We start from the raw sequence: 27,546 nt of genomic DNA on the forward strand, positions 1-27,546 counted from the left end.
ACATAGACCAGTGTAACAGAGACAAACGGTTTTCTGGGCTGTGATATGTTGTTAACTCTTTATTACCAAACCTAATTAACCCTACTTAACCTCTCTCTCTCATGGAAAAACACACACGGGAGATTTACTAGAAAAAGTTCTCCTGGGCTGTTTTTGTTCATAGTTTCCCATACTTCTACTGGCTGTGATAGAGCTGAGTAATAGAGCAGTGTTTGCATAAGGAGTATATCTGTCCACATGGGCGCACAATGAAGCTCTTCACAGGTCAAGTCCTACCACAGACAAACAGCCGCAAGGTAGCTAAGAGTTTCCCCAGGCTTCTGATGAGAGCATCAAACACACTCATGACCAGATATAACAATGTGTGTGTGTTTTTACTCATGTATCTCAATCAAATGTATTTATAAAGCCCTTTTAACATCAGCAGATGTCACAAAGTGCTATACAGAAACCCAGCCTAAAACCCCAAACAGCAAGCCATGCAGATGTAGAAGCAAAACTCCCTAGAATGGCAGGAACCTAGGAAGAAACATAGAGAAAAACTCAGGCTCTCAGTGTGCTTTTCATAGCCGAGCATTCAGAGGTCGAGACAGCAGGTGCGGTAGAGAGAGTCCAAAACAGTAGGTCTGTGTGTGGCTAAAGCGTGATTACTTTATGATTGTGCCCAGGTGATGAGATAAGGGAAGCCATAACCACCAGGAAGTCTGAATATGTAAATGTCAACCACCTACAGGTACAGTTGATATCATGGTGATAAGACTAGCAGTGATAGGATCTGATATAGACACAGAGAGACCGCGTTTCGAAACCACCACCACACACACACACACACACCAACTGTCTGTGTGTGTACATAGAACGTACATCAAAGGCCACTGGAACTTCCATGAGATAACACAAACTTGATCTCTGTGCAGACGAAAATAACAACTCGAAAATAACAACTCCCCTTCTGTGTGTTTGGCTCTAAATCTCCTGCCCTCAATAGCCACACGCAAACGCACACACACACACACACACACACACACACACACACACACACACACACACACACACACACACACACACACACACACACACACACACACAGATGCAAGAGCACTGAAAGGTTCTTATGATTCTACCTCAGCTCTTAAGGTTCTTTTGAGGAATGTTGCTCAAAATAAAACCACTGAGCTAAGTGTTGCGCTCTTGACTATGCATCTGCGGTTCTTCAGAATTCTAAAATGTTCTTGAAATGCCTGCAGATTTGTCCCTTCCATAGCACGCAGCGAGTTGATTTTTCAGTGTAACATTCCTAGTGTTGATTCAGGAGTTAAGTTTACACCGTAAAGAGTCCTATTTAACTCAACAGTTTTTTTGGGTGACCAAACTATCAGTAGAGTTGAAAATGATGGAAAGTCATTGAACTTTCGATTTTTAACTCAGAACATGAAAACGTGAGCGAAAAAGTACATTGTGTGTGCACTGTGTTGTCAAACACTGAAAAAGTCAATTTGGTGGAAACACGCCACTAGCGGGAAGATTTGCATATTTTCATTATGCGGTTTCGAGAATTTTCGCATGAAAAATCGGTTGCCAATTGGATGGAAACCTAGGTCCAAACAACAACCAAAACAAAGACAGACCAGTAAAAGATCACCTTGCTTGTGTGCAGCGCCATAGGACCCCTCCGTATATAATGGGGAAGAACACATACGGATGATTACATAGTTCCACTCCCATTCACTTTTCCTCTCTTCTCCTTTATTCTCCTCACATCTCTTCTCTTATTCACTTCTATTCGTCTCAAACAACAGACTGAGACGATCACTCACCTAACGAGCAGAATTGGGCTCAATAGAGCATCAACAAAGCAAATACAAAACACACACAAAGACATGCCCTCCCTCGGTCCACTTCATTATTGGACAAATCCCCATCAGAGATAAGTTAGTAAACAAAGATATCTATTTTTCAGATATACCAGTGTAAGCTTAGCCAGGAGGGTCAGTCAAGGAGACAGGCACATACAGAGTACAATATCATCAAATCACTCTGTCATTGATATAATACTGTATCACAAAGCAGGCCAGTGTAGGGCAGTGTGTGTGTGTCTGTGTGAGTATATGTCTGTCTGTGTGTGTGTGTGAGTATGTGTGTCCTAAAGTGAGTACAGAGTTCAGCTCTGGTCTGTCTGTCTGTCTGCTCTTCCTGCTCTTCTGGTTCTGTGGCTAAGTGTGTAATAAAGATCAAGGTGGGACAATTGTCCTCAACTCCCAACTCCCCACGTGTGTGTGTGTGTGTGTGTTATTTTTACTATGATCTACATTGTAGAATAATAGTGAAGACATCAAAACTATGAAATAACACACATGGAATCATGTCGTAACAAAAAAAGTGTTTAACAAATCTAAATATTTTGTATATTGAGATTCTTCAAAGTAGACACCCTTTGCCTTGATGACAGCTTTGCACACTCTTCGCATTCTCTCAACCAGCTTCACGAGGTAGTCACCTGGGGTGCATTTCAATTATCAGGTGAGCCTTGTTAAAAGTTAATTTGTGGAATTTCTTTCCTTCTTAATGCATTTGTGCCAATCTGTTGTGTTGTGACAATGTAGGGGTGGTAAACAGAAGATAGCCCTACTTGGTGAAAGATCAAGTCCATATTATGGCAAGAACAGCTCAAAAAAGCAAAGAACAGTCCATCATTACTTTAAGACATGAAGGTCAGTCAATATCAAGACCAACAAAATATTCTTCAAGTGCAGTCGCAAAAACAAAGCAAAGCTGTCATCAAGGCAAAGTGTGGCTACTTTGAAGAATCTCAAATCGCACATTTATTTTGATTTGTTTAACACTTTTTGGTTACTACATGATTCCATATGTGTAATTTCATAGTTTTGATCTCTTCTACAATGTAGAAAATAGTAAAAATCAAGACCCAATCCTTGAATGAGTAGGTGTGTCCAAACTTTTGACTGCTACTGTATGTCTTTGTTTATGTGTGTGTACAGTATGTAAATATTTATGTGTGTGTGTGTGTGTGGCTGTGTGTGTGTGTGTGTGGCTGTGTGTGTGTGTGGCTGTGTGTGTGTGTGGCTGTGTGTGTGTGTGTGTGTGGCTGTGTGTGTGTGTGTGTGTGTGTGTGTGTGTGTGTGTGTGTGTGTGTGTGTGTGTGTGTGTGTGTATGTGTGTATGTGTGTGTGTGTGTGTGTGTGTGTGTGTGCGTGTGCGTGTGTGCATATTTGTCTTTGTATGTGTTTGCCTGTGAACGTTTTGTGTGTCGGAGAGTATGTGCACTTTGCCATAAAGATGTGGTGTGATCATTGTGCCTCCTCAATGACAGAGAGGAGACATCAAAGCTACCCTGTCATCTCACAGTGACAGACAGACAGACAGGAAGAAAGCACAAAGAAACAAGAGAGAGAGAGAGAGATAATGGACTGTGGTGGTCTGTGTTACCCCTGCTGGCTGCTGGTCTGGTGCGGCTGCGGGACCTGCTGCGTTGCCGTTGGAGACGAGTGCGGCCCAGAAACCTGTAGTAGTACGAGGGTCTCCCAGAACCCTTCCTGGTAATGCCTGCCCCTGCCATGGTCCTTCCAAAAACCCAGGACCAAGCCAGTGCAACTATCACACTATCCCAAGTACAGTTCAATTCCACTCACTCAGTGTTCCTCTTATCAAAGCGTCCCAAAACTCTTGTCCAACTTCCAAAAATACACTCTAACTTTACGCAATTCACTATACACAAAACGTCCAAAAACTCTGCTCCAACTTCCGAAATAAACTCCCTTGTAAATTTTCCCAGAGCGTCAGACACAAGAGTGTCCTGAATGCTGTGTCTCTGTATTCTGAATCACAGGAAAGCTCTTCCAATTCCCATCGCCAGCCAGGAATGACTGGAGGAATTCTGCAGAAAGAGAAAAAAGTCCACTCCTCCTCTGTCGTTCTCTCACTCAGTCGTTAAGTCAGCCACTCAGGTTGAAGCCTACTAGTTACCCCGAGATATACTTTTACAATGCCTCTCCTTCCCCTGACCTGCCAACCTGCAGGGCTGTGTGTGTGCAGGGCTGCATGTCTCTCAATTCATGCCATTAAGTTAAGAGAGAACAACAGAAGAAAAGTTTGGGCTGTGGTGAAAACCTGGCAGTTATCAGCAGTAGGGTGGAATGGGGTGGAAGTGCAACGGGATGCCTTTTGATTTACATGGCTTTACATCTGTTTGTCTTTACATCTGTTTGTCTTTACATCTGTTTGTCTTTACATCTGTTTGTCTTTACATCTGTTTGTCTTTACATCTGTTTGTCTTTACATCTGTCTGTATTTACATCTCCATTTCCTTCCTCAATCTCTTTCTTCCTCTCCGTTTTTTATTCATTATTCTATTGCATTTTGGCTCCCGAGTGGCGTTGCGGTCTAAGGCACTGCATCTCAGTGCAAGAGGTGTCACTACTGTCGTTGGTTCGAATCCAGGCTGCATCACATCCGGCTGTGATTGGGAGTCCCATAGGGCGGCGCACAATTGACCCAGCATTGTCCGGGTTTGTTCCGGGGTAGGCCATCATTGTGAATAAGAATTTGTTCTTAACTTGCCCAGTTGAATAAAGGTACAATATAAAATATAACCACAGACTTGGACCAAAATGAAATGATCTGTACACCTCAACAAAATACAATATGATTTATTCTGTCTAACCTCATTCCATTCCTATGCTACATTCACAATCCCGGTCCACTCCAAATGACTATAGAACCAAGTATAGTACCAGTCTAAACTCACAGTCCAGTTGAATCCAGTCCACACTTTAGGATAATCTCGTTATCACAGGCTCATACTTGCCCCTCTAGGCATGCCAGTGACAACCAATGGAAAAGCATCTCTAGACATGTCAGAGAACCAATAGGAGTGGGCTCCAAAGGTGTGGGTCAGGCAGCTGGACGAGACTGCCAGATGGACACAAAGAGGTAGAAACACACACACACACTTCAGATACCCATTCATACATATTTGGACAATACACAAATGTACAATGGGTCTATTTTGAGTTCTATAATAGAAGATGAGTTTCATTGTGTACAAAGACCTAGACCTTAACACCTGGTAGAGATAGCAGAGACACAAGCCCTGCCGTGACATCAAACTGATGATGTATAGGATAGTCAATACAGCATCTACAGTGAACCACAGTTGGAATCAAACTAATTTTCTATAAAGCATTGATAAAGGAAAATGTCCTTCTACCTCTCCAATAGGGCTCTCGAGTAGAGCAAAGGTCTAAGGCATTGCATTTCAGCACTAGAGGCATCGCTACAGACACCTTGGTTCAAATCCAAGGCTGTATCACAATCAGCCGTGTTTGGGAGTCCCATAGGGCAGTGCACAAATGGCCCAGCGTCATCCGGGTTTGACCGGTTGTAGGCCATTATTGAAAATAAGAATTTGTTCTTATCTGTCTTGCCTTGTTAAATTAAAAAATATATACAGTTGAAGTCTGAAGTTTACACACACCTTAGCCAAATACATTTAAATAACAGTTTTTCACAATTCCTGACATTTGATCAGAGCAAAAATTCCATATCTTAGGTCAATTAAGATCACCACTTCATTTTAAGAATGTGAAATGTCCGAATAATAGTGGCGAGAATGATTTATTTCAGCTTTTATTTCTTTCATCACATTCCCAGTGGGTCAAATGTTTACATACACTCAATTAGTATTTGGTAGCATTGCCTTTACATTGTTTAACTTGGGGTCAAACGTTTCGGGTAGCCTTCCACAAGCATCCCACAATAAGTTGGGTGAATTTTGGCCCATTCATCCTGACAGAGCTAGTGAAACTGAGTCAGATTTTTTTAGGCCTCCTTGCTAGCACATGCTTTTTCAGTTCTGCCTACAAATGTTTTATAGGATTGAGGTCAGGGCTTTGTGATGGCCACTCCAATACCTTGACTTTGTTGTCCTTAAGCCATTTTGCCACAACTTTGGAAGTATGCTTGGGGTCATTTTCCATTTGGAAGACCCATTTGCAACCAAGCTTTAACTTCCCGACTGATGTCTTGAGATATTGCTTCAATATATCCACATAATGTTCCTGCCTCATGATGCAATCTATTTTGTGAAGTGCACCAGTCCCTCCTGCAGCAAAGCACCCCCACAACATGATGCTGCCACCCCCGTGCTTCACGGTTGGGATGGTGTCCTTCGCCTTGCAAGCATCCCCCTTTTTCCTCCAAACATAACAATGGTCATTATGGCCAAACAGTTCTATTTTTGTTGGTGCCAGACACAAACAAACAGTACCAGTGCCTCTGTGTGAGTTTACAGTATGTTCGATTTTTATGCCGGCAGCCTGTAGCTGACCCAGTTCATAGTGTTAGCTAATGCTGACACCTTTACCGTCGTTCCTCGGTCCTCACTGGGTTCATTGTGATGGGATAGCTAACATACTAGAGTAATATACTGCTGCTAACACACCGGGGCTAGGCAGAAGTACCTGCTAACACACTGGGGCTAGGCTGATATACTGCTAACACACTGGGGCTAGGATGAAACACTGCTGCAAACACACTGGGGCTAGGGTGATATACTGCTGCTAACACATTGGGGCTAGGGTGATATACTGCTGCTAACACACTGGGGCTAGGGTAATGTACTGCTGCTAACACATTGGGGCTAGGGTGATATACTGCTAACACACTGGGGCTAGGATGAAACACTGCTGCAAACACACTGGGGCTAGGGTGATATACTGCTGCTAACACATTGGGGCTAGGGTGATATACTGCTGCTAACACACTGGGGCTAGGCAGAAATACTGCTAACACACTGGGGCTAGGCAGATATACTAGTAGCACACTGGGGCTAGGCTGATATACTGCTGCAAACACACTGGGGCTAGGCTGATATACTGCTAACACACTGGGGCTATGGTGATATAACGCTAACACACTGGGGCAAGGCTGATATACTGCTAACACAATGGGGCAAGGCTGATATACTGCTAACACACTGAGGCTAGGTGATAATCTGCAAAAAAACTGGGGCTAGGCTGATATACTGCTAACACACTGGGGCTAGGCAGATATACTGCTAACACACTGGTGCTAGGCTGATATACTGCTGCTAACACACTGGGGCTAGGCAGAAATACTGCTAACACACTGGGGATGGGCAGATATACTGCTGCTAACACACTGGGGCTAGTCTGATATACTGCTAATACAATGGGGCTAGGCAGATAAACTGCTAACACACTGAGGCTAGGTGATAATCTGCAAAAAAACTGGGGCTAGGCTGATATACTGCTAACACACTGGGGCAAGGCAGATATACTGCTAACACACTGGTGCTAGGCTGATATACTGCTGCTAACACACTGGGGCTAGGCAGAAATACTGCTAACACACTGGGGATGGGCAGATATACTGCTGCTAACACACTGGGGCTAGTCTGATATACTGCTAATACAATGGGGCTAGGCAGATAAACTGCTAACACACTCAGGCTATGCAGATATACTGCTAACAAACTGGGGCTAGGCTGATATACTGCTGCTAACACACTGGGGCTAGGCTGATATACTGCTGCTAACATACTGGGGCTAGGCAGGTATACTGCTAATACAATGGGGCTAGGCAGATATACTGCTAACACACTGGGGCTAGGCAGATATACTGCTGCTAACACACTGGGGCTAGGCAGATATACTGCTAACACACTGGGGAAAGGCTGATATACTGCTAACACACTGGGGCTAGGCAGATATACTGCTAACACACTGGGGCTAAGCTGATATACTGCTCACACACTGGGGCTATGGTGATATACTGCTAACACACTGGGAAAGGCTGAAATACTGCTGCAAACACACTGGGGCTAGGCTGATATACTGCTAACACACTGGGGCTAGGCTGAAATACTGCTAACACACTCACTGGGGCTTTGCAGATATACTGCTAACACACTGGGGCAAGGCTGAAATACTGCTGCAAACACACTGGGGCTAGGCTGATATACTGCTAACACACTGGGGCTATTCAGATATACTACTAACACACTGGGGCTAGACTGATATACTGCTAACACACTGGGGCTAGGCAGATATACTGCTAACACACTGGGGCTAGGCAGATATACTGCTAACACACGGGGGCTAAGCTGATATACTGCTCACACACTGGGGCTAGACTGATATACTGCTAACATACTGGGGCTATGGTGATATAATGCTAACACACTTGGGCTAGGCTGAAATACTGCTAACACACTCACTGGGGCTTTGCAGATATACTGCTAACACACTGGGACAAGGCTGAAATACTGCTGCAAACACACTGGGGCTAGGCTGATATACTGCTAACACACTGGGGCTATTCAGATATACTACTAACACACTGGGGCTAGACTGATATAATGCTAACACACTGGGGCTGATATACTGCTAACACACTGGGGCTAGGCAAATAAACTGCTAAGACACTGGGGCTTGGCTGATATACTGCTAACACACTGGGGCTAGGCAGATATACTGCTAACACACTGGGGCTAGGCAGATATACTAGTAGCACACTGGGGCTAGGCTGAAATACTGCTAACACACTCACAGGGGCTTTGCAGATATACTGCTAACACACTGGGGCAAGGCTGAAATACTGCTGCAAACACACTGGGGCTAGGCTGATATACTGCTAACACACTGGGGCTATTCAGATATACTACTAACACACTGGGGCTAGACTGATATACTGCTAACACACTGGGGCTAGGCAGATATACTGCTAACACACTGGGGCTAGGCAGATATACTGCTAACACACGGGGGCTAAGCTGATATACTGCTCACACACTGGGGCTAGACTGATATACTGCTAACATACTGGGGCTATGGTGATATAATGCTAACACACTTGGGCTAGGCTGAAATACTGCTAACACACTCACTGGGGCTTTGCAGATATACTGCTAACACACTGGGACAAGGCTGAAATACTGCTGCAAACACACTGGGGCTAGGCTGATATACTGCTAACACACTGGGGCTATTCAGATATACTACTAACACACTGGGGCTAGACTGATATAATGCTAACACACTGGGGCTGATATACTGCTAACACACTGGGGCTAGGCAAATAAACTGCTAAGACACTGGGGCTTGGCTGATATACTGCTAACACACTGGGGCTAGGCAGATATACTGCTAACACACTGGGGCTATGGTGATATAACGCTAACACACTGGGGCTAGATTGAAATACTGCTAACACACTCACTGGGGCTTTGCAGATATACTGCTAACACACTGGGGCTAGGCAGTTATACTGCTGCTAACACACTGGGGCTGGAAAGAAATACTGCTAACACTGGGGCTAGACTGATATACTGCTAACACAATGGGGCTAAGCTGATATACTGCTCACACACTGGGGCTATGGTGATATAATGCTAACACACTGGGGCTAGGCTGATATACTGCTGCAAACACACTGGGGCTATGGTGATATAACGCTAACACACTGGGGCTAGATTGAAATACTGCTAGCACACTCACTGGGGCTAGGCAGATATACTGCTAACACACTCACTGGGGCTAGGCAGATATACTGCTAACACACTGGGGCAAGGCTGAAATACTGCTGCAAAAACACTGTGGCTAGGCTGATATACTGCTAACACACTGGGGTTATGCTGATATTAATGCTAACACACTGAGGCTAGGCTGATATACGTCTAAAACACTGGGGCTAGGCAGTTATACTCCTGCCAACATATACTGCTGCCAACACACTGGGGCTAGGCTGATATACTGCTAACACACTTGGGCTAGGCTGATATACTGCTAACACACTGGTGCTAGGCTAATATACTGCTAACACACTGGGGCTAGGCTGATATACTGCTAAAACACTGGGGCTAGGCTGATATACTGCTCACACACTGGGGCTATGGTGATATAATGCTAACACACTGGGGCTAGGCTGATATACTGCTGCAAACACACTGGGGCTATGGTGCTATAACGCTAACACACTGGGGCTAGATTGAAATACTGCTAGCACACTCACTGGGGCTAGGCAGATATACTGCTAACACACTCACTGGGGCTAGGCAGATATACTGCTAACACACTGAGGCTGATATACGTCTAAAACACTGGGGCTAGGCAGTTATACTCCAGCCAACATATACTGCTGCCAACACACTGGGGCTGGGCTGATATACTGCTAACACACTTGGGCTAGGCTGATATACTGCTAACACACTGGGGTTAGGCTAATATACTGCTAACACACTGAGGCTAGGCTGATATACTGCTAAAACACTGGGGCTAGGCTAATATACTGCTAACACACTGGGGCTAGGCTGATATACTGCTAAAACACTGGGTCTAGGCTGTTATACTGTTAAAACACTGGGGCTAGGCTCATATACTGCTAAAACACTGTGGCTAGGCTGATATACTGCTAAAACAAGGGGGCTAGGCTGATATACTGCTAAAACACTGTGGCTAGGCTGATATACTGCTAAAACACACTGGGGCTAGGCTGATATACTGCTAAAACACTGTGGCTAGGCTGATATTCTGCTAAAACACTGGGGCTCGGCTGAAATACTGCTAACACACTGGGGCTAGGCTGAAATACTGCTGCAAACACACTGGGGCTAGGCTGATATACTGCTAACACACCGGGGCTAGGCTGATATACTGCTAAAACACTGGGGCTAGGCTGATATACTGCTAAAACACTGTGGCTAGGCTGATATACTGCTAAAACACGGGGGCTAGGCTGATATACTGCTAAAACACTGTGGCTAGGCTGATATACTGCTAAAACACTGGGGCTAGGCTAATATACTGCTAACACACTGGGGCTAGGCTGATATACTGCTAAAACACTGTGGCTAGGCTGATATTCTGCTAAAACACTGGGGCTAGGCTGATATACTGCTGCTAACACACTGGGGTTAGGCTGATATACTGCTGCTAACACACTGGGGCTAGGCAGATATACTGCTAACACACTGGTGCTAGGCTGATATACTGCTGCTAACACCTTGTGGCTAGGCAGATATACTACTAACACACTGGGGCTAGGCTGATATACTGCTTTTAACACACTGGGGCTAGTCTGATATACTGCTAACACACTGGGGCTAGGCAGATATACTGCTCCCAACATATACTGCTGCCAACACACTGGGGCTAGGCAGATATACTGCTAACTCACTGGGGCTAGGCTGATTTACTGCTAAAACACTGGGGCTAGGCTGAAATACTGCTAACACACTGGGGCTAGGCTGAAATACTGCTGCAAACACACTGGGGCTAGGCTGATATACTGCTAACACACCGGGGCTAGGCTGATATACTGCTAAAACACTGGGGCTAGGCTGATATACTGCTAAAACACTGTGGCTAGGCTGATATACTGCTAAAACACGGGGGCTAGGCTGATATACTGCTAAAACACTGTGGCTAGGCTGATATACTGCTAAAACACTGGGGCTAGGCTAATATACTGCTAACACACTGGGGCTAGGCTGATATACTGCTAAAACACTTGGGCTAGGCTGTTATACTGCTAAAACACTGGGGCTAGGCTGATATACTGCTAAAACACTGTGGCTAGGCTGATATACTGCTAAAACACGAGGGCTAGGCTGATATACTGCTAAAACACTGTGGCTAGGCTGATATTCTGCTAAAACACTGGGGCTAGGCTGATATACTGCTGCTAACACACTGGGGTTAGGCTGATATACTGCTGCTAACACACTGGGGCTAGGCAGATATACTGCTAACACACTGGTGCTAGGCTGATATACTGCTGCTAACACCTTGTGGCTAGGCAGATATACTACTAACACACTGGGGCTAGGCTGATATACTGCTTTTAACACACTGGGGCTAGTCTGATATACTGCTAACACACTGGGGCTAGGCAGATATACTGCTCCCAACATATACTGCTGCCAACACACTGGGGCTAGGCAGATATACTGCTAACTCACTGGGGCTAGGCTGATTTACTGCTAACACACTGGGGCTAGGCAGATATACTGCTAACACACTGGGGCTAATATACTGCTAACACACTGAGGCTAGGCTGATATACTGCTAAAACACTGGGGCTAGGCTGATATACTGCTAACACACTGTGGGATCATTGGAGCAAAAGGGGGACTTGGTGGCTTGCGATGGGCTCTTTCTCTGATTGTGCATGTGTGCATACATGCATGGATTCTCCCTTACCCTGTCACAGCAAAGAGGACCTCACCCAGCCATGGTTGATTAACACTGAACTGTGTGTGTGTGTGTGTGTGTGTGTGTGTGTGTGTGTGTGTGTGTGTGTGTGTGTCCGAATGCACACGTGTACATGTATGAGGACCTCAGTCAACCATATTCGACTAACACTAAATAGAATATGTGTGTATTGTGTAACTGTTTAAATACATCAAGATATTCCTGCAGCTCTGTTCTGTGTTCTCTATTACAGGAAACAGAACCAGGCCATGGAGTGTGTTAAGGGGTCACAGTCAGGGTCAGTCTCAGGACAAGGTCACTTCCTGCTCTCAGAACCTTCCTGGGACCAACTAACACACTCCTGGGAATACTCTGACAATCACTAGTGTGTGTGTGTGTGTGTGTGTGTGTGTGTGTGTGTGTGTGTGTGTGTGTGTGTGTGTTAGAAGTCACCCGAGCCGTGGCAGATAAAGAGTTAAATAAAAGGATTGCTGTCTCTTACCTGTAGAGGAAATGGAGGAGGAGGATGAAGGGGAAAGGTCGTATCCAGAGCAGAGACATGCAAAAACAAAGGGAGACATGGATTAGGATAGGATGAACAGTCATGTCCCCCAAGGAAGAAGAACAGATTTGACACACAGTACCGCTCTATACAAAATAAACACAGTATATTCCACACTTAACATAATACACACAGTATGTTACTCACGTACAACTGTTGACAAAAAAAGTGCTGAATAATAAATACAGACAATCAAAGGGCTTCAGTTAATTAATAACCACCCAAACACTGAAAAGTCAATAGGTTTCCTCTCGCAAAACAAACAAAAAGAGAACAATTGATTCCCATTTGAAATCCTATTTTCCCTAACCCATAACTCATAACCCTAACACCTAACTCTAACCCTTACCCTACGTGTAACCCTAAATCTAAACCCTAAGCCTAAAATAGCCTTTTTCCTTGTTGGGACCGGGATTTACTATCTTAGTTGAGCAAGTCACTCTGCATAAGAGTTTCTGCTAAATAACCAACATGTATACGTGAAAATGAACATACCAAAGCACACTGGGTATTATTATTGGCCTTGTTTCTGGCGGGGCTCACTAAAATTATGCTTAGCATGCTTAGCAATTGTTAATTCTTTATTTACATTTTAGTCATTTAGTAGGCACTCTTAACTAGGGCATTCATCCTAAAGGGAAACGTCACAATTTTTCTACTTCAAATGTATCATTTCCAGCATGACCCCAACATCAACATACACGTAACGGATGTGGACACCTCTTCAAATTAGTGGAATGTTCTATTATCATACCTCACACCCTTAGTGGAATGTTCTATTTCAGTCACACCCGTTACTGACCAGTGTATAAAATCGAGCAAACAGCCTGCAATCTCCATAGACAAACATTGGTAGTAGAATGGCCTGTACTGAAGAGCTCATAGGATGCCACCTTCCCAACAAGTCAGTTCACCAAATGTCTGCCCTGTTAGAGCTGCCCTGGTCAAATGTAAGTGCTGTTATTTTGAAGTGGAAACGTCTAGAAGCAACAACGGCTCAGCCGCGAAGTGGTAGGCCACACAAGCTCACTGCCAAGTGCTGAAGAGCATAGTGTCTAAAAATCATCTGTCCTCGGTTACAACACTCACTACCGAGTTCCAAACTGCCACTTGAGCTTCATCTGGAGCTTTATGAAATGGGTTTCCATGGCCAAGCAGCTGCACACAAGCATAAGACCACCATGCACAATGCCAAGCGTCGGCTGGGGTGGTGTAAAGCTCGCCCCCATTGGACTCTGGAGCAGTGGAAACACGTTCTTTGGAGTGGTGAATCACGCTTCACCATCTGGCAGTCCGACAGGTAAATTTGTGTTTGGCGGATGCCTGAAAAATGCTACCTGCCCCAATGCATAGTGCCGACTGTAAAGTTTGGTGGAGGAAAAATAATGGTCTGGGGCTGTTTTTCATGGTTCGGCTTCATAATACTACAGCATAGAATGACATTCTAGACAGTTCTGTGCTTCCAACTTTGTGGCAACAGTTTGGGGAAGGCCCTTTCCTGTTTTAGCATGACAATGCCCACGTGCACAAAATGAGGTCCATACAAAAATGGTTTGCTGAGATCGTTGTGAAAGAACTTGACTGGCCTGCACAGAGCCCTGACCTCAACCCCATTGAATACCTTTGGGATGAATTTGAACGCCGACTACAAGCCAGGCCTAATCGCCCAACATCAGTGGCCGACCTCACTAATGCGATTGTGGCTGAATGGAAGCAAGTTCCAGCAGCAATGTTCCAACATGTGGAAAGCCTTCCCGGTAGAGTGGAGGCTGTTATAGCAGCAAAGCGGGGACCAACTCCATGTTAATGCCCATGATTTTGGAATAAGATGTTCGATGAGCAGGTGTCCACAAAATGTGAACTGCTATAAAACAATTGTTTAGAAAGGTATTTTGCATTTTGAAAATGCAAAATACAAAATACAGCCCTGTGTTATTCAAATGACAAAATACTCAGAAGTCATTCAAATACGCATATCAATAAATACTGCCCGTCTCTTGTATCCCTGCTATCAGGAGAAAAACAACGAGAGCTGGATATAAGAAAGTCAAACTAACTTTTGAGTTAGACAGACCGACTGAATCTCAGGCAGCCTGTGAGAAAGTTATGTGTCTAGTAGAGTTGTGTGAGATTGTTATGCAGAGAGAGAGAGAGAGAGTGATAGAGCTAATATTATCTCTTCTTCTTCATCAATCTCCTTGCATAAGAGGGATTACGATTGAATGACAAAAAAAAAGCTGCCGGCTCTATCATAGGCTTACTCAATACGGCCACCACTGCTGATGTTATTAACACTCAACATTCTCAGGAAACAGATCAGCACACTGAGTATACACAGACGACAACCCCTCTCTCTCTCTCTCTCTCTCTCTGTCTCTCTCTCTCTCTTATATTTATATATATATTTATATATATATATATGACCCTCCAGTGAACTGTCTGTCTCTTTGAAGGCCCGGGACAGAGCTGCTGCAGGTTGTTTACATCAACATCTGATCAGAGTTGATGTTACACATAGTCGCACACAAACACGTTCCCACTATCAGTGGACCCTCCTCCTCATAGTTTTGGCCCAGTGGAGCAGAGACGGTCGTATTCCCCATGTCATGAGGGAACGGATGCCTGTCTGTAACCATGACGAGGAGGGTCTGCAAGAAAAGCCAGGAGAGAACAGAGGCTCTGGAATTCTGCCTGTCTGGGATCATGGAGCACTGTGGGAGTGTTAATTAGCCCCGAGGAATGGTCTCCACAGCAGAGCCTAGGTGCTCTACAGTCATTGTCGTGTTTTAATTAGGAGGCGGATATGATGACCCTCTGACTCTAAACACTGTGATCAGTGATGGGCTGTGATGGACGCAAGCACACAAGTGCTTTCAGCATTAGCCAATGGAAGAGATCTGAGGGCGGAAATGATTGTTAATGGGGTGAGAAGAGACGGAGAGGGGGAAAGGGTGAGGGAATGAGAGACAGCTGGAGTATCAGAGGGAAAGGGAACGGGAAAAGAGAGGGAGGGAATCAAAGAGAGACCACCACTTCCTGCCTATAATGTCAGTCCTCGTCTGGCTCAGACAATAATGAGAGACTGAATGAAAAGCAGACACGTTGGAGACCCCCACGCCTCCCCCCTCTCTCTCTCTCTCTCTCGCTGTGTGCTTGTGTGTGGTTGAGTGGGGGTTGTTTAAAGTAATAGAGAGTGAGGAGTACTCTCCGTAGCTCTTTGATGTGTGGATGGGAGACATTGTGAGCAGGCTAGCAGGCAAGGGGCATGTGAGAGCAGTTACTTTAGCTCTTAGCAGACATTTTTGTCATTCAGCCTACGCTCTTATCCAGAGCGATATTGCAATATTTATTGCATTCTTTTTTAATAAAGCTTGGTGGGAACAACCACACATCACAGTCATAGTAAGTAGGCCTACATTTTTCCTCAATAAAGTAGCTATCAGCTAAGTCAGAGCTAGTAAGGGGGGGAGCAATTCCAGTGTGTGTCGGTTCACGGAAGGCATGTTTTCTTTGTTTTCATAAGATGGGCAGGGACTCTGCTGTCCTAGTTTCAGGGGGAAGCTGGTTCCACCATTGGGGTGCCAGGACAGAGAAGACCTTGGACTGGGCTGAATGGGAGCTGCCCTCCCGTAGGTGTGGGAGAGCCAAGAGATCAGAGGTGGCAGAACGGAGTACTGTTCACCCTATGCCTTAACAAGGCGTCAAGCTCATTGAGGAACTCTCTACCAGGGGGCCTGGTGGGCGATAGACGACAAACATCTTAAGCTTGAGTGGATAAGTGACAATGACAGCATGGAATTCAAATGAGGAGATGGACAGGTGCGTGAGGGAGAAAAGAGAAAATTACCCCTTAGGAGAACGGAGCTGGGTAGAAATGCTGGGGAGAAACGCTGTTGGAACAAGAGACACTAAGAGACACAGCTCTACATTGTCCTTCAGAGTTACGGAGAACTGAGGGTCATAATAAGCTAGAGGAAGCAGATTGGGAACAAAAACACTCTAGCAGATAGCATCCACTATGGACTCTCAAGCTGGGTTGAACATAGAATCAGATACAGCTAGAATGGCACACTTCCAACAAACCTTCCCAGGTGCAGGGTACATGCAGGACAAAGGAGAACAATATCTGCACACTTTTAGAGTACTATCAAAGTGTACTCAATATTTCTTGGCATGGGTCTTGAATGCCATGCACATTCAGTCTAACAGGAGTTAGCTGGTGAGATCCTCAGCGAGCAGTCGTGTTGGACCGGGTGATGGCATGACAGAAGTGTATCTACACTGCCCTCATCTGGACATAAGGTAGAATTGCGGCATTAGAAATCAAGGCCAATGACTGGAACACAAACCTGTTCGAGCATGGCTGTGTAGTGACTCCCGTGGTCAGATAGGAGAGGGACAGGGAGGGTCACCTCTCTCCAACCGCTGTTCTTAACCCCTGGAGCTATATCTTTCTTTCCTGCCTTCCGTAACGCTCATCTGACCATCGTCTCTTAGTCAATAGGACTGCCAGTAGAGAAGAGGAGGGGGGGGTGGAGAGATGAGAAGAAAGCGACAGAGACAGACCGTCAGATAGAATGAAGGAGAAATAGAGGGTGAAAGAAGATGAGTTTGTTTGTGTCTGCTCTTGAGCAAATATTTACATCAAAAGGGAAGCACGGCATTTGAGTGGATTAAAGGAATGCTTGTGAGTAGATCAAAGCCAGTTTGATCTCTCTTGCTCTCTCTGACACACACATACACACACACACACACACACACACAAACACACACATACACTTAGAGTTGGTAGCTTGGCCCTCTCCCTCTCTATCTCCCCCAGGGGGTATGTTTAGTTTAGCTAGGGAGGCTGTCTCTCTCTCTCTCTCTCTCTCTCTCTCTCCCCCAGGGGGTATGTTTAGTTAAGCTACGGAGGCCCTCTCCCTCTCTCTCTCCCCCAGTGGGTATGTTTAGTTAAGCTAGGGAGGCCCTCTCCCTCTCTCTCTCCCCCAGGGGGTATGTTTAGTTTAGTTAGGGAGGCCCTCTCTCTCTCCCCCAGGGGGTATGTTTAGTTAAGCTAGGGAGGCCCTCTCCCTCTCTCTCTCCCCCAGGGGGTATGTTTAGTTTAGCTAGGGAGGCCCTCTCTCTCTCCCCCAGGGGGTATGTTTAGTTAAGCTAGGGAGGCCCTCTCTCTCTCCCCAGGGGGTATGTTTAGTTTAGTTAGGGAGGCCCTCTCTCTCTCCCCCAGGGCGTATGTTTAGTTTAGTTAGGGAGGCCCTCTCCCTCTCTCTCTCCCCAGGGGGTATGTTTAGTTAAGCTAGGGAGGCCCTCTCTCTCTCCCCCAGGGGGTATGTTTAGTTTAGTTAGGGAGGCCCTCTCCCTCTCTCTCTCCCCAGGGGGTATGTTTAGTTAAGCTAGGGAGGCCCTCTCTCTCTCCCCCAGGGGGTATGTTTAGTTTAGTTAGGGAGGCCCTCTCTCTCTCCCCCAGGGGGTATGTTTAGTTTAGCTAGGGAGGCCTTCTCTCTCTCTCTCTCCCCCCAGGGGGTATGTTTAGTTTAGCTAGGGAGGCCCTCTCTCTCTCTCTCCCCCAGGGGGTATGTTTAGTTTAGCTAGGGAGGCCCTCTCTCCCCAGGGGGTATGTTTAGTTTAGCTAGGGAGGCCCTCTCTATCTCTCCCCAGGGGGTATGTTTAGTTAAGCTAGGGAGGCCCTCTCCCTCTCTCTCTCCCCCAGGGGGTATGTTTAGTTTAGTTAGGGAGGCCCTCTCCCTCTCTCTCTCCCCAGGGGGTATGTTTAGTTAAGCTAGGGAGGCCCTCTCTCTCTCCCCCAGGGGGTATGTTTAGTTTAGTTAGGGAGGCCCTCTCCCTCTCTCTCTCCCCAGGGGGTATGTTTAGTTAAGCTAGGGAGGCCCTCTCTCTCTCCCCCAGGGGGTATGTTTAGTTTAGTTAGGGAGGCCCTCTCTCTCTCCCCCAGGGGGTATGTTTAGTTAAGCTAGGGAGGCCCTCTCCCTCTCTCTCTCCCCCAGGGGGTATGTTTAGTTTAGTTAGGGAGGCCCTCTCCCTCTCTCTCTCCCCCAGGGAGTATGTTTAGTTTAGCTAGGGAGGCCTTCTCTCTCTCTCTCTCTCTCTCTCTCTCTCTCTCTCTCTCTCTCTCTCTCCCCCCAGGGGGTATGTTTAGTTTAGCTAGGGAGGCCCTCTCTCTCTCTCTCCCCCAGGGGGTATGTTTAGTTTAGCTAGGGAGGCCCTCTCTCCCCAGGGGGTATGTTTAGTTTAGCTAGGGAGGCCCTCTCTATCTCTCCCCAGGGGGTATGTTTAGTTAAGCTAGGGAGGCCCTCTCCCTCTCTCTCTCCCCCAGGGGGTATGTTTAGTTTAGTTAGGGAGGCCCTCTCCCTCTCTCTCTCCCCAGGGGGTATGTTTAGTTAAGCTAGGGAGGCCCTCTCTCTCTCCCCCAGGGGGTATGTTTAGTTTAGTTAGGGAGGCCCTCTCCCTCTCTCTCTCCCCAGGGGGTATGTTTAGTTAAGCTAGGGAGGCCCTCTCTCTCTCCCCCAGGGGGTATGTTTAGTTTAGTTAGGGAGGCCCTCTCTCTCTCCCCCAGGGGGTATGTTTAGTTAAGCTAGGGAGGCCCTCTCCCTCTCTCTCTCCCCCAGGGGGTATGTTTAGTTTAGTTAGGGAGGCCCTCTCCCTCTCTCTCTCCCCCAGGGGGTATGTTTAGTTTAGCTAGGGAGGCCTTCTCTCTCTCTCTCTCTCTCTCTCTCTCTCTCTCTCTCCCCCCAGGGGGTATGTTTAGTTTAGCTAGGGAGGCCCTCTCTCTCTCTCTCCCCCAGGGGGTATGTTTAGTTTAGCTAGGGAGGCCCTCTCTCCCCAGGGGGTATGTTTAGTTTAGCTAGGGAGGCCCTCTCTATCTCTCCCCAGGGGGTATGTTTACTTTAGCTTGGGAGGCCCTCTCTCTCTGACTCCCACAGACCTCTCTATCATAACTGATCCTGTGGTTTTCTAAACATCCCCCCAACTTGGAATGGACAGCACAGACATATGACTGCATTACATAACTTGCAGAACTCCATACGCACACCAATACTCATACAAGGAGTAGCGGAATACCAAATGCTGTTTGTCGTTCGCATAGCAGTCTTAGTTTTAGTGTGTACTTGCAAAGTTGCCCACATCTTACTAAAACTATACTTCACACTAAAAATAATATTCCCTTTCTTTGCCACTAGGTGGCTTTCCTAGAGGAGGCATGCTGAGCACATCTCTTCTGCGATGCCAAGCACACATGTTGAGTCTGACTGTGTGTAGGTGTGAGAGCCTCTGTGTGTGTGTTGTGTGTGTGTGTGTGTGTGTGATGACAGAGGCCTTTTCACCTCCATCATAACAACGTTAGTGGTCTGTGTGCTGCTGGGAGCAGGGAGCAGAGTCATGGGATGGGTAAATGTAGTGTTCCTGTTAAGGCACAGGCGAGTAATGGGACTAGAGCCTCAGACTGCCTGTCTCACACTGCTCCCATTCACTGGAAATATAACATGAGCTCGTAACCGACGGTTATGGATGAAGGCCATCTTCAAAACCGAATAATCGGCATAAGCAATAAAATAAATAAAAATTGTACACACACACAAGCGCACACACAACTGAATATACGGTAGCAAATGATGCACACAGCGTGATGCCTTGATATACTGAAAGGGCCCTTCACTGAGTCGTGACTCATCAACAGTCAGTCAAGTGGCCAGTGTGTGTGCGTGCGTGTGCGCGTGAGTGCGTAGTTATAATTAGCACTACTCAGAGACCTTTTGGCTGCTGAAAAGGAGTCGTGAGGTAGTTAGTGAGGGACAAGCGGTGGTGGCACAGAGCCAAGGCCAGTAAATAGGGAGAGATGGAGAAAGAGAGAAAATGAAGGAGGGTTGTGGTAAGATCGGGCCTTTTGACAAACTCATGCAAAAACATCTTCTGCCTGGATAGACTGTACACCGGGGACTCAATCAGCCAGTGTCAGTTGGTGTCAAAAGCATCTCTCTCTCTCTCTCTCTCTCTCTCTCTCTCTCTCTCTCTCTCTCTCTCTCTCTCTCTCTCTCTCTCTCTCTCTCCCAGCATCAGTCATTCTTCTCTTGAGAGGACAACAGTAAACCAAGGCTTTTAGAACAGAGGACAGAGGGAAAGGGTTGCTCTCTCTCTCTCTCTCTCTCAACAGTATTTCTTATTAATTAAACATGCTACGCCTATCCCATACATACTTACACGTGCTTTACATAACAAGTTCCCTGAGATGCAACTTAGATACAAGTCCCCGGTGGGAGTTCGGGTGGGATGTAATATTGCAGAGAGTAAGGTAACCCCTGCAAACTCCTATATGAGGAGATACTGCTCCTTGACAAGTCACTTTGAACAGCTGTCATGTAGCCTGGCCTGCGATGGATCTGAATGAACTGAGAGACGAGGAACAGAGAGCACGTCTTTAAAAGGACAATAGAGAGAGAGAGAGAGAGAGAGAGAGAGAGAGAGAGAGAGAGAGAGAGAGAGAAAGAAAAAAAGAGAAAGAGAGAGAGAGAGAGAGAGAATGCGTGGCCTGAGAGCCCGATTGAGGGCTTGACCTCGAGAACAATTTCAATCTGAGTCCCGGACGTGTGTATGCGCACGCAGCGAGAGAGGTGATCAGAGATGCCTCTGGAACCTTCTAGCTCTCAGCATCGGTCTTGAAACAATACACATCTGAAATGACGTTCCCTCAACGTTCCCCCAAACTTCACTGGCCCATCTGAACGCCTACACAGACACCTCCTACACCCACTCCTCTCCCATACTCGCCTGGACAAGGGTCCAAGTGAATTTGACGGTGGCTTACAGGCTGCTCGGTGACAAGCACAATTCTGTATTTCATATTACAGTACACCTACTGGCTCCTTGGGCCATGTGCATCGACAACTCTTATTACAGAGCCTAGCAACAGCAGATTAAATAGGTCACACAGAATTAGATTCACAGTGTCATTATGGGACAGAGGGTTAGGTAGAGTTGTTCCCATACTGCTGCTACTGTACCTCTCCAGTCTTCTCAGATGGCAGTGAAACACAGTGAACAAAGTGAGGACAGGAAGTGAGTTATTGGCTTGGACAATAGCCAGGTGTTGGGTCAGGTTGGCCCAAAATGTCGGAAGGGGGAGAGGTGAGGTAGGTTAGCACTGGTATTCTCCCTACCGCCCTCATGTGAAAGCCCAAACAGTCTAAAACCACGGACAGCAAACTCAACTCATTATAGCAATTATACAACTGCGTAGAACAGAGGAGTTTTTGTGACACTGCTGGACAGAAAGAAAGAGAGAGAGCGAGGGATAGAGATGGGGGAGAGAGAGGGGGGGGGGCAGAGACAGAGGGAGAGAGGCCTTTTCCATCCATAATGAAAGAAAATAACAACAACAGGGGAAAGAAAAGAAAAGCCTGAAAGGGGGAAGTGAGCAGAGGAGAGGAGAGCAGAGAGGGAGAAGAGGGGTGTGGGGAGAATTGAAAGGAGATGAGAGGGACTGCTGGGTTTCACTAATGAAGGCTGCCTGATTGAAACCAACCACTCGAGAGGTTCACACACAAAATACCTCTGGCCACTGCCTGCCCTGAAATAAACAATTACACAAACACACACATGTACACACACTTGCATAGTTAGACTGTAATGCGCTCGCAAACAAAGTCCATAAACACACACGCACACATGTGCACCCACAAACACTCGACCAGGTACGTGTCTTCGAGTACGTGTAAATGAAACTGTCAAACTCAAGAGTATCTCTGACCATCCAGCCCCATAGAATGTACAGGCATCTGTACAACCTTATCATGTTCTCTCAGTGGGTATGTCAAGTGTGTGTCCACTTAGTCCTCTGGCCATAGTATACTGTAATATCTCTTACTCGCTGAGTCCTGTCAGGTCGCCTGACCTGATGAATAATTGACCTGATGGTGGTGTCTGAATAAATCTGCCCTTGTGATCTAACAACCTGTTCAACTCTCAGGTTTGATATTTGATATGGAGATAATTATCGACTTCCTCAACACACCCTGCCCAGTGCCCACTGAGCCACCTGAGACATAAAGGTATATAATATAAAAAGCAAACTGTAGTCCCTGGCCATCTTGTGATGTAATATGTGTCATCCTGTTTCACATGTAGGTCCAGTGGCCTATCTTCAGGCCATAGGGTTAGATCCTTCTGGACCTATACCTCTGACCTCCAAGTTAATGGTTTAGACTCTGTTACACTGAGTCAATAGTCCAGAGTACTTAGCTAATTGGTTATGCCCACAAACGGCGGTTAATGGTCAGTGCTCGTGTTTGCCAGTTAACTGGCACAGTAATGGTCAATGGCTCGCTGATAACCGTCGGACTGAACCACTTTGGGATCTGCTCGGTCAGTTAACGGACTGACAATTGGGGTTTTGTGCGAGTGTGTGTGTGTGTGTGTGTGTGTGTGAGAGAGAGAGAGCGAGAGCGAAAGAGAGGGAGAGAGAGAGAAAGAGAGGGAGGCTAAGCATTTACAACTCCAGAGAGTAGCTAGCGATGATGAGGGACATCCCTGAAGATCTCAAAGCCACTAACAAGCTTTCTGCTTAACGTGCAGACAGGGCAATTGAAGGAGATAGTGAGTTTTAAGGAGATAGTGAGTTATAAAATAATTAAGATTGATTCATGTTCAGACCTTATCACCATCAAAGCCTTCCAGAGATTTGGCTACATGAGACACATACACTGAGTGTACAAAACATTAGGAACACTTTTCCAATATTGAGTCGCACCTCCGTTTGCCCTCAGAACAGCCTCAATTCGTCGGGGCATGGACTCTACAAGGTGTCGAAAGCCGTCCACAGGGTTGCTGGCCCATGTTGACTCCAATGCTTCCCACAGTCGTGTCAAGTTGGCTGGTAGTGGATCTTTACTGTGAATAGCTCATTCCATCTCATCCCACAGATGTTCAATTGGATTGAGATCTGGTGACTGGCCAGTCCACTCCATCATGTTCGTGGAACCAGTCCTGGACAATCCTAGCCTTGTGGTATGGGACGTTATACTGCTGAAAAAAACATCTATTTTGCAGACGGATACACTGCTGCCATGAATAGATGCACCTGGTTGGCAATGATGTTCAGATATCCTGTGGCATTCAAATGTTGCTCCACTTTTATCAAGGGACCCAATGAAAACACACCCCACACCATCACACCACCAGCCTGCAATGTTGACACTACGGCATGATGGATGCATGTACTCAGGTGGTTTTCTCCATACCCGAGTTCTCCTATCAGTATGAAACAGCAGAAACTGGGATTCATCAGACCAGGCAATGATTTTCCAGATCTCCACTGTCCAGTGTTTTTCATTCCTTAGACAACTGCTATCGCAGTTTCTTGTTTCTTGCCGAAAGAAGTGGTACTCTGTAAGGTCGCCGGCTGCCTTACCCCATTCGTGTCAAGGTACAACGAGTTGTGCATTCTGTCATGGGTCTTTGGCCACCAACATTGTCCTGGACTGTCAGTTGACTAACTCTAGCCCGTCTGTTGCGCTGCACAATTCCTTGTCAGTCTCCTTTGTCGTCTTTCATAAATGACCTGTTTTCGACCACTGACCTGCCATTGGGTGGATGTCCTTTGGGTCGTGGACCATTCTTGATATACACGGGAAACTGTGTGCTTAGACCTAGAGAAACCAGACACACAGGCAGTGGCGGTCGGTGCCATTTAAGATGAGAGAGGACAATTTTTTTTGGGAGGGGGGGAGGGGGGGGGGGGAAGCATGACCTTATTTCTATCACAGCATATTGGATGACATTCATTCATATTCCATTCACCTAGCTAGTAACATCGATAGGTTTAGACTACTACATCATACACACATTTTCCCTGTACCCATCATGAGGTTGCTACAACCTAGCATATGAATGAAACCTGTGTTTAAAACATAGGTATCACAGGCCGAGAGAAACGTTGAGCAATCAAGGTGACAGACAGTGACACATTCAATACCACTTTGCACAATCTTGCCTGTTCTAACTGATCTAGGGTGTAATCATTAGTCCAACAGTTGCAAACAAGAGTTTCTATTGGACAAATTCAGGTATGTCAGGTAAGCATTTCCCTACACTCGCAATAACATCTGCTAACCATGTGTATGTGACCAATACAATTTGATTTGATGATTTTGATTTGTTTATCCCTGTTTCAAGAAACTTTTTTTTAAAAACAGAATCGCCCGAAAGAATACACGCCTGATGACACGTAAACACAGTTCACTTTCATAGCAGCCACATATAATCAGCATGCTTGTTCATTCCTTCTGGCTTTAACACGTTCTCCTTCTGTCACCTTTTCCCTTTGCTTCAGTACACAACATATCAACTGTCTGTGACCAGGCCAAAAAGAAAATCCTAGCCAAACCTTCATATCATAACCGTTAACCATTACACATAGCCTACATCGTTGTCACCATATTAGCTAACGTCAGTCAACATACAGTACCTACTAGAACTAACACGTTAGTAAACCCACTACAATCATGTGTACAGTTAGAAAACAGTTTAGCAGTTACACCGCCGGGCCTCAGTGGCAATAAATGAATAACACCAGAAGATTACCTTGACTTGGAAACGTTTCAGTGCCATAGCCAGCTAGCGAACATGACATCCCTCTCTGTTGGAGCTGGGTGTTTGAGTAGGCTAAACTAGCTACAGTGCCATGCGAAAGTATTCGGCCCCCTTTAACTTTGCGACCTTTTGCCACATTTCAGGCTTCAAACTTAAATATATAAAACTGTATTTTTTTGGGAAGAATCAACAACAAGTGGGACACAATCATGAAGTGGAACGACATTTATTGGATATTTCAAACTTTTTTAACAAATCAAAAACTGAAATATTGGGCGTGCAAAATTATTCAGCCCCTTTACTTTCAGTGCAGCAAACTCTCTCCAGAAGTTCAGTGAGGATCTCTGAATGATCCAATGTTGACCTAAATGACTAATGATGATAAATACAATCCACCTGTGTGTAATCAAGTCTCCGTATAAATGCACCTGCACTGTGATAGTCTCAGAGTTCCGTTAAAAGCGCAGAGAGCATCATGAAGAACAAGGAACACACCAGGCAGGTCCGAGATACTGTTGTGAAGAAGTTTAAAGCCGGATTTGGATACCAAAAGATTTCCCAAGCTTTAAACATCCCAAGGAGCACTGTGCAAGCGATAATATTGAAATGGAAGGAGTATCAGACCACTGCAAATCTACCAAGACCTGGCCGTCCCTCTAAACTTTCAGCTCATACAAGGAGAAGACTGATTGGAGATGCAGCCAAGAGGCCCATGATCACTCTGGATGAACTGCAGAGATCTACAGCTGAGGTGGGAGACTCTGTCCATAGGACAACAATCAGTCGTATATTGCACAAATCTGGCCTTTATGGAAGAGTGGCAAGAAGAAAGCCATTTCTTAAAGATATCCATAAAAACTGTTGTTTAAAGTTTGCCACAAGCCACCTGGGAGACACACCAAACATGTGGAAGAAGGTGCTCTGGTCAGATGAAACCAAAATTGAACTTTTTGGCAACAATGCAAAACGTTATGTTTGGCGTAAAAGCAACACAGCTGAACACACCATCCCCACTGTCAAACATGGTGGTGGCAGCATCATGTTTTGGGCCTGCTTTTCTTCAGCAGGGACAGGGAAGATGGTTAAAATTGATGGGAAGATGGATGGAGCCAAATACAGGACCATTCTGGAAGAAAACCTGATGGAGTCTGCAAAAGACCTGAGATTGGGACGGAGATTTGTCTTCCAACAAGACAATGATCCAAAACATAAAGCAAAATCTACAATGGAATGTTTCAAAAAGAAACATATCCAGGTGTTAGAATGGCCAGGTCAAAGTCCAGACCTGAATCCAATCGAGAATCTGTGGAAAGAACTGAAAACTGCTGTTCACAAATGCTCTCCATCCAACCTCACTGAGCTCGAGCTGTTTTGCAAGGAGGAATGGGAAAAAAATTCAGTCTCTCGATGTGCAAAACTGATAGAGACATACCCCAAGCGACTTACAGCTGTAATCGCAGCAAAAGGTGGCGCTACAAAGTATTAACTTAAGGGGGCTGAATAATTTTGCACGCCCAATTTTTCAGTTTTTGATTTGTTAAAAAAGTTTGAAATATCCAATAAATGTCGTTCCACTTCATGATTGTGTCCCACTTGTTGTTGATTCTTCACAAAAAAATACAGTTTTATATCTTTATGTTTGAAGCCTGAAATGTGGCAAAAGTTCGCAAAGTTCAAGGGGGCCGAATACTTTCGCAAGGCACTGTACATTTGCTAGCTAAGTAAGTGAAAGTGAAACAAAAGTACAACGAAATATAGCTAGTGCTCTCTCGCTCTCTCTCTTGCTTATCCCTCAGTTTTGAAGAAATGAATTTGTTCAGAACTGTTCAACAAATATCTTTCCCCCTCTTTGAGTAAAGTACTCACCACAAATGTTCCACTGCAGTGTTAGCCAGCTGTAGCTTATGCTTTCAGTACTAGATTCATTTTCTGATCCTTTTGATTGGGTGGACAACATCTCAGTTCATGCTGCAAGAGCTCTGATAGGTTTTAGGACGCCCTCCGGATACTGTCATAATTACTTTGTAAGTCTATAGAACGGGGTAATAACCATGAGCCTCCTAGGTTTTGTATTAAAGTCAACATGCCCAGAGGAGGACGGAAGCAAGCTGTCCTCCGGCTACACCATGGTGCTACCCTACAGAATGCTGTTGA

At 45.8% G+C, this 27,546-nt stretch overlaps 1 protein-coding gene across 6 annotated transcripts in view; it reads right to left on the minus strand.

The window, feature by feature from the left end:
- The window catches only part of dab2ipb (DAB2 interacting protein b), a 246,587-nt gene that overhangs the window by 168,125 nt on the left and 50,916 nt on the right, over positions 1-27,546 (minus strand). The window contains exon 1 of one of the 6 annotated variants that reach the window (XM_036968133.2): positions 3,448-4,089. The exons of 4 other annotated variants lie outside the window; for them this stretch is intronic. In XM_036968133.2, coding sequence (XP_036824028.1) covers positions 3,448-3,577 — 130 coding nt within the window. In that variant the 5' untranslated portion in view covers positions 3,578-4,089. Of the gene's footprint in view, positions 1-3,447; positions 4,090-27,546 lie in introns of those variants that run through there. One more of the 6 variants, XM_036968135.2, reaches the window with a different exon arrangement.

Source organism: Oncorhynchus mykiss, chromosome 29 (assembly GCF_057628025.1).
Source record: "Oncorhynchus mykiss isolate SJ-2025 chromosome 29, ASM5762802v1, whole genome shotgun sequence".
Lineage (NCBI taxonomy): Eukaryota > Metazoa > Chordata > Actinopteri > Salmoniformes > Salmonidae > Oncorhynchus > Oncorhynchus mykiss.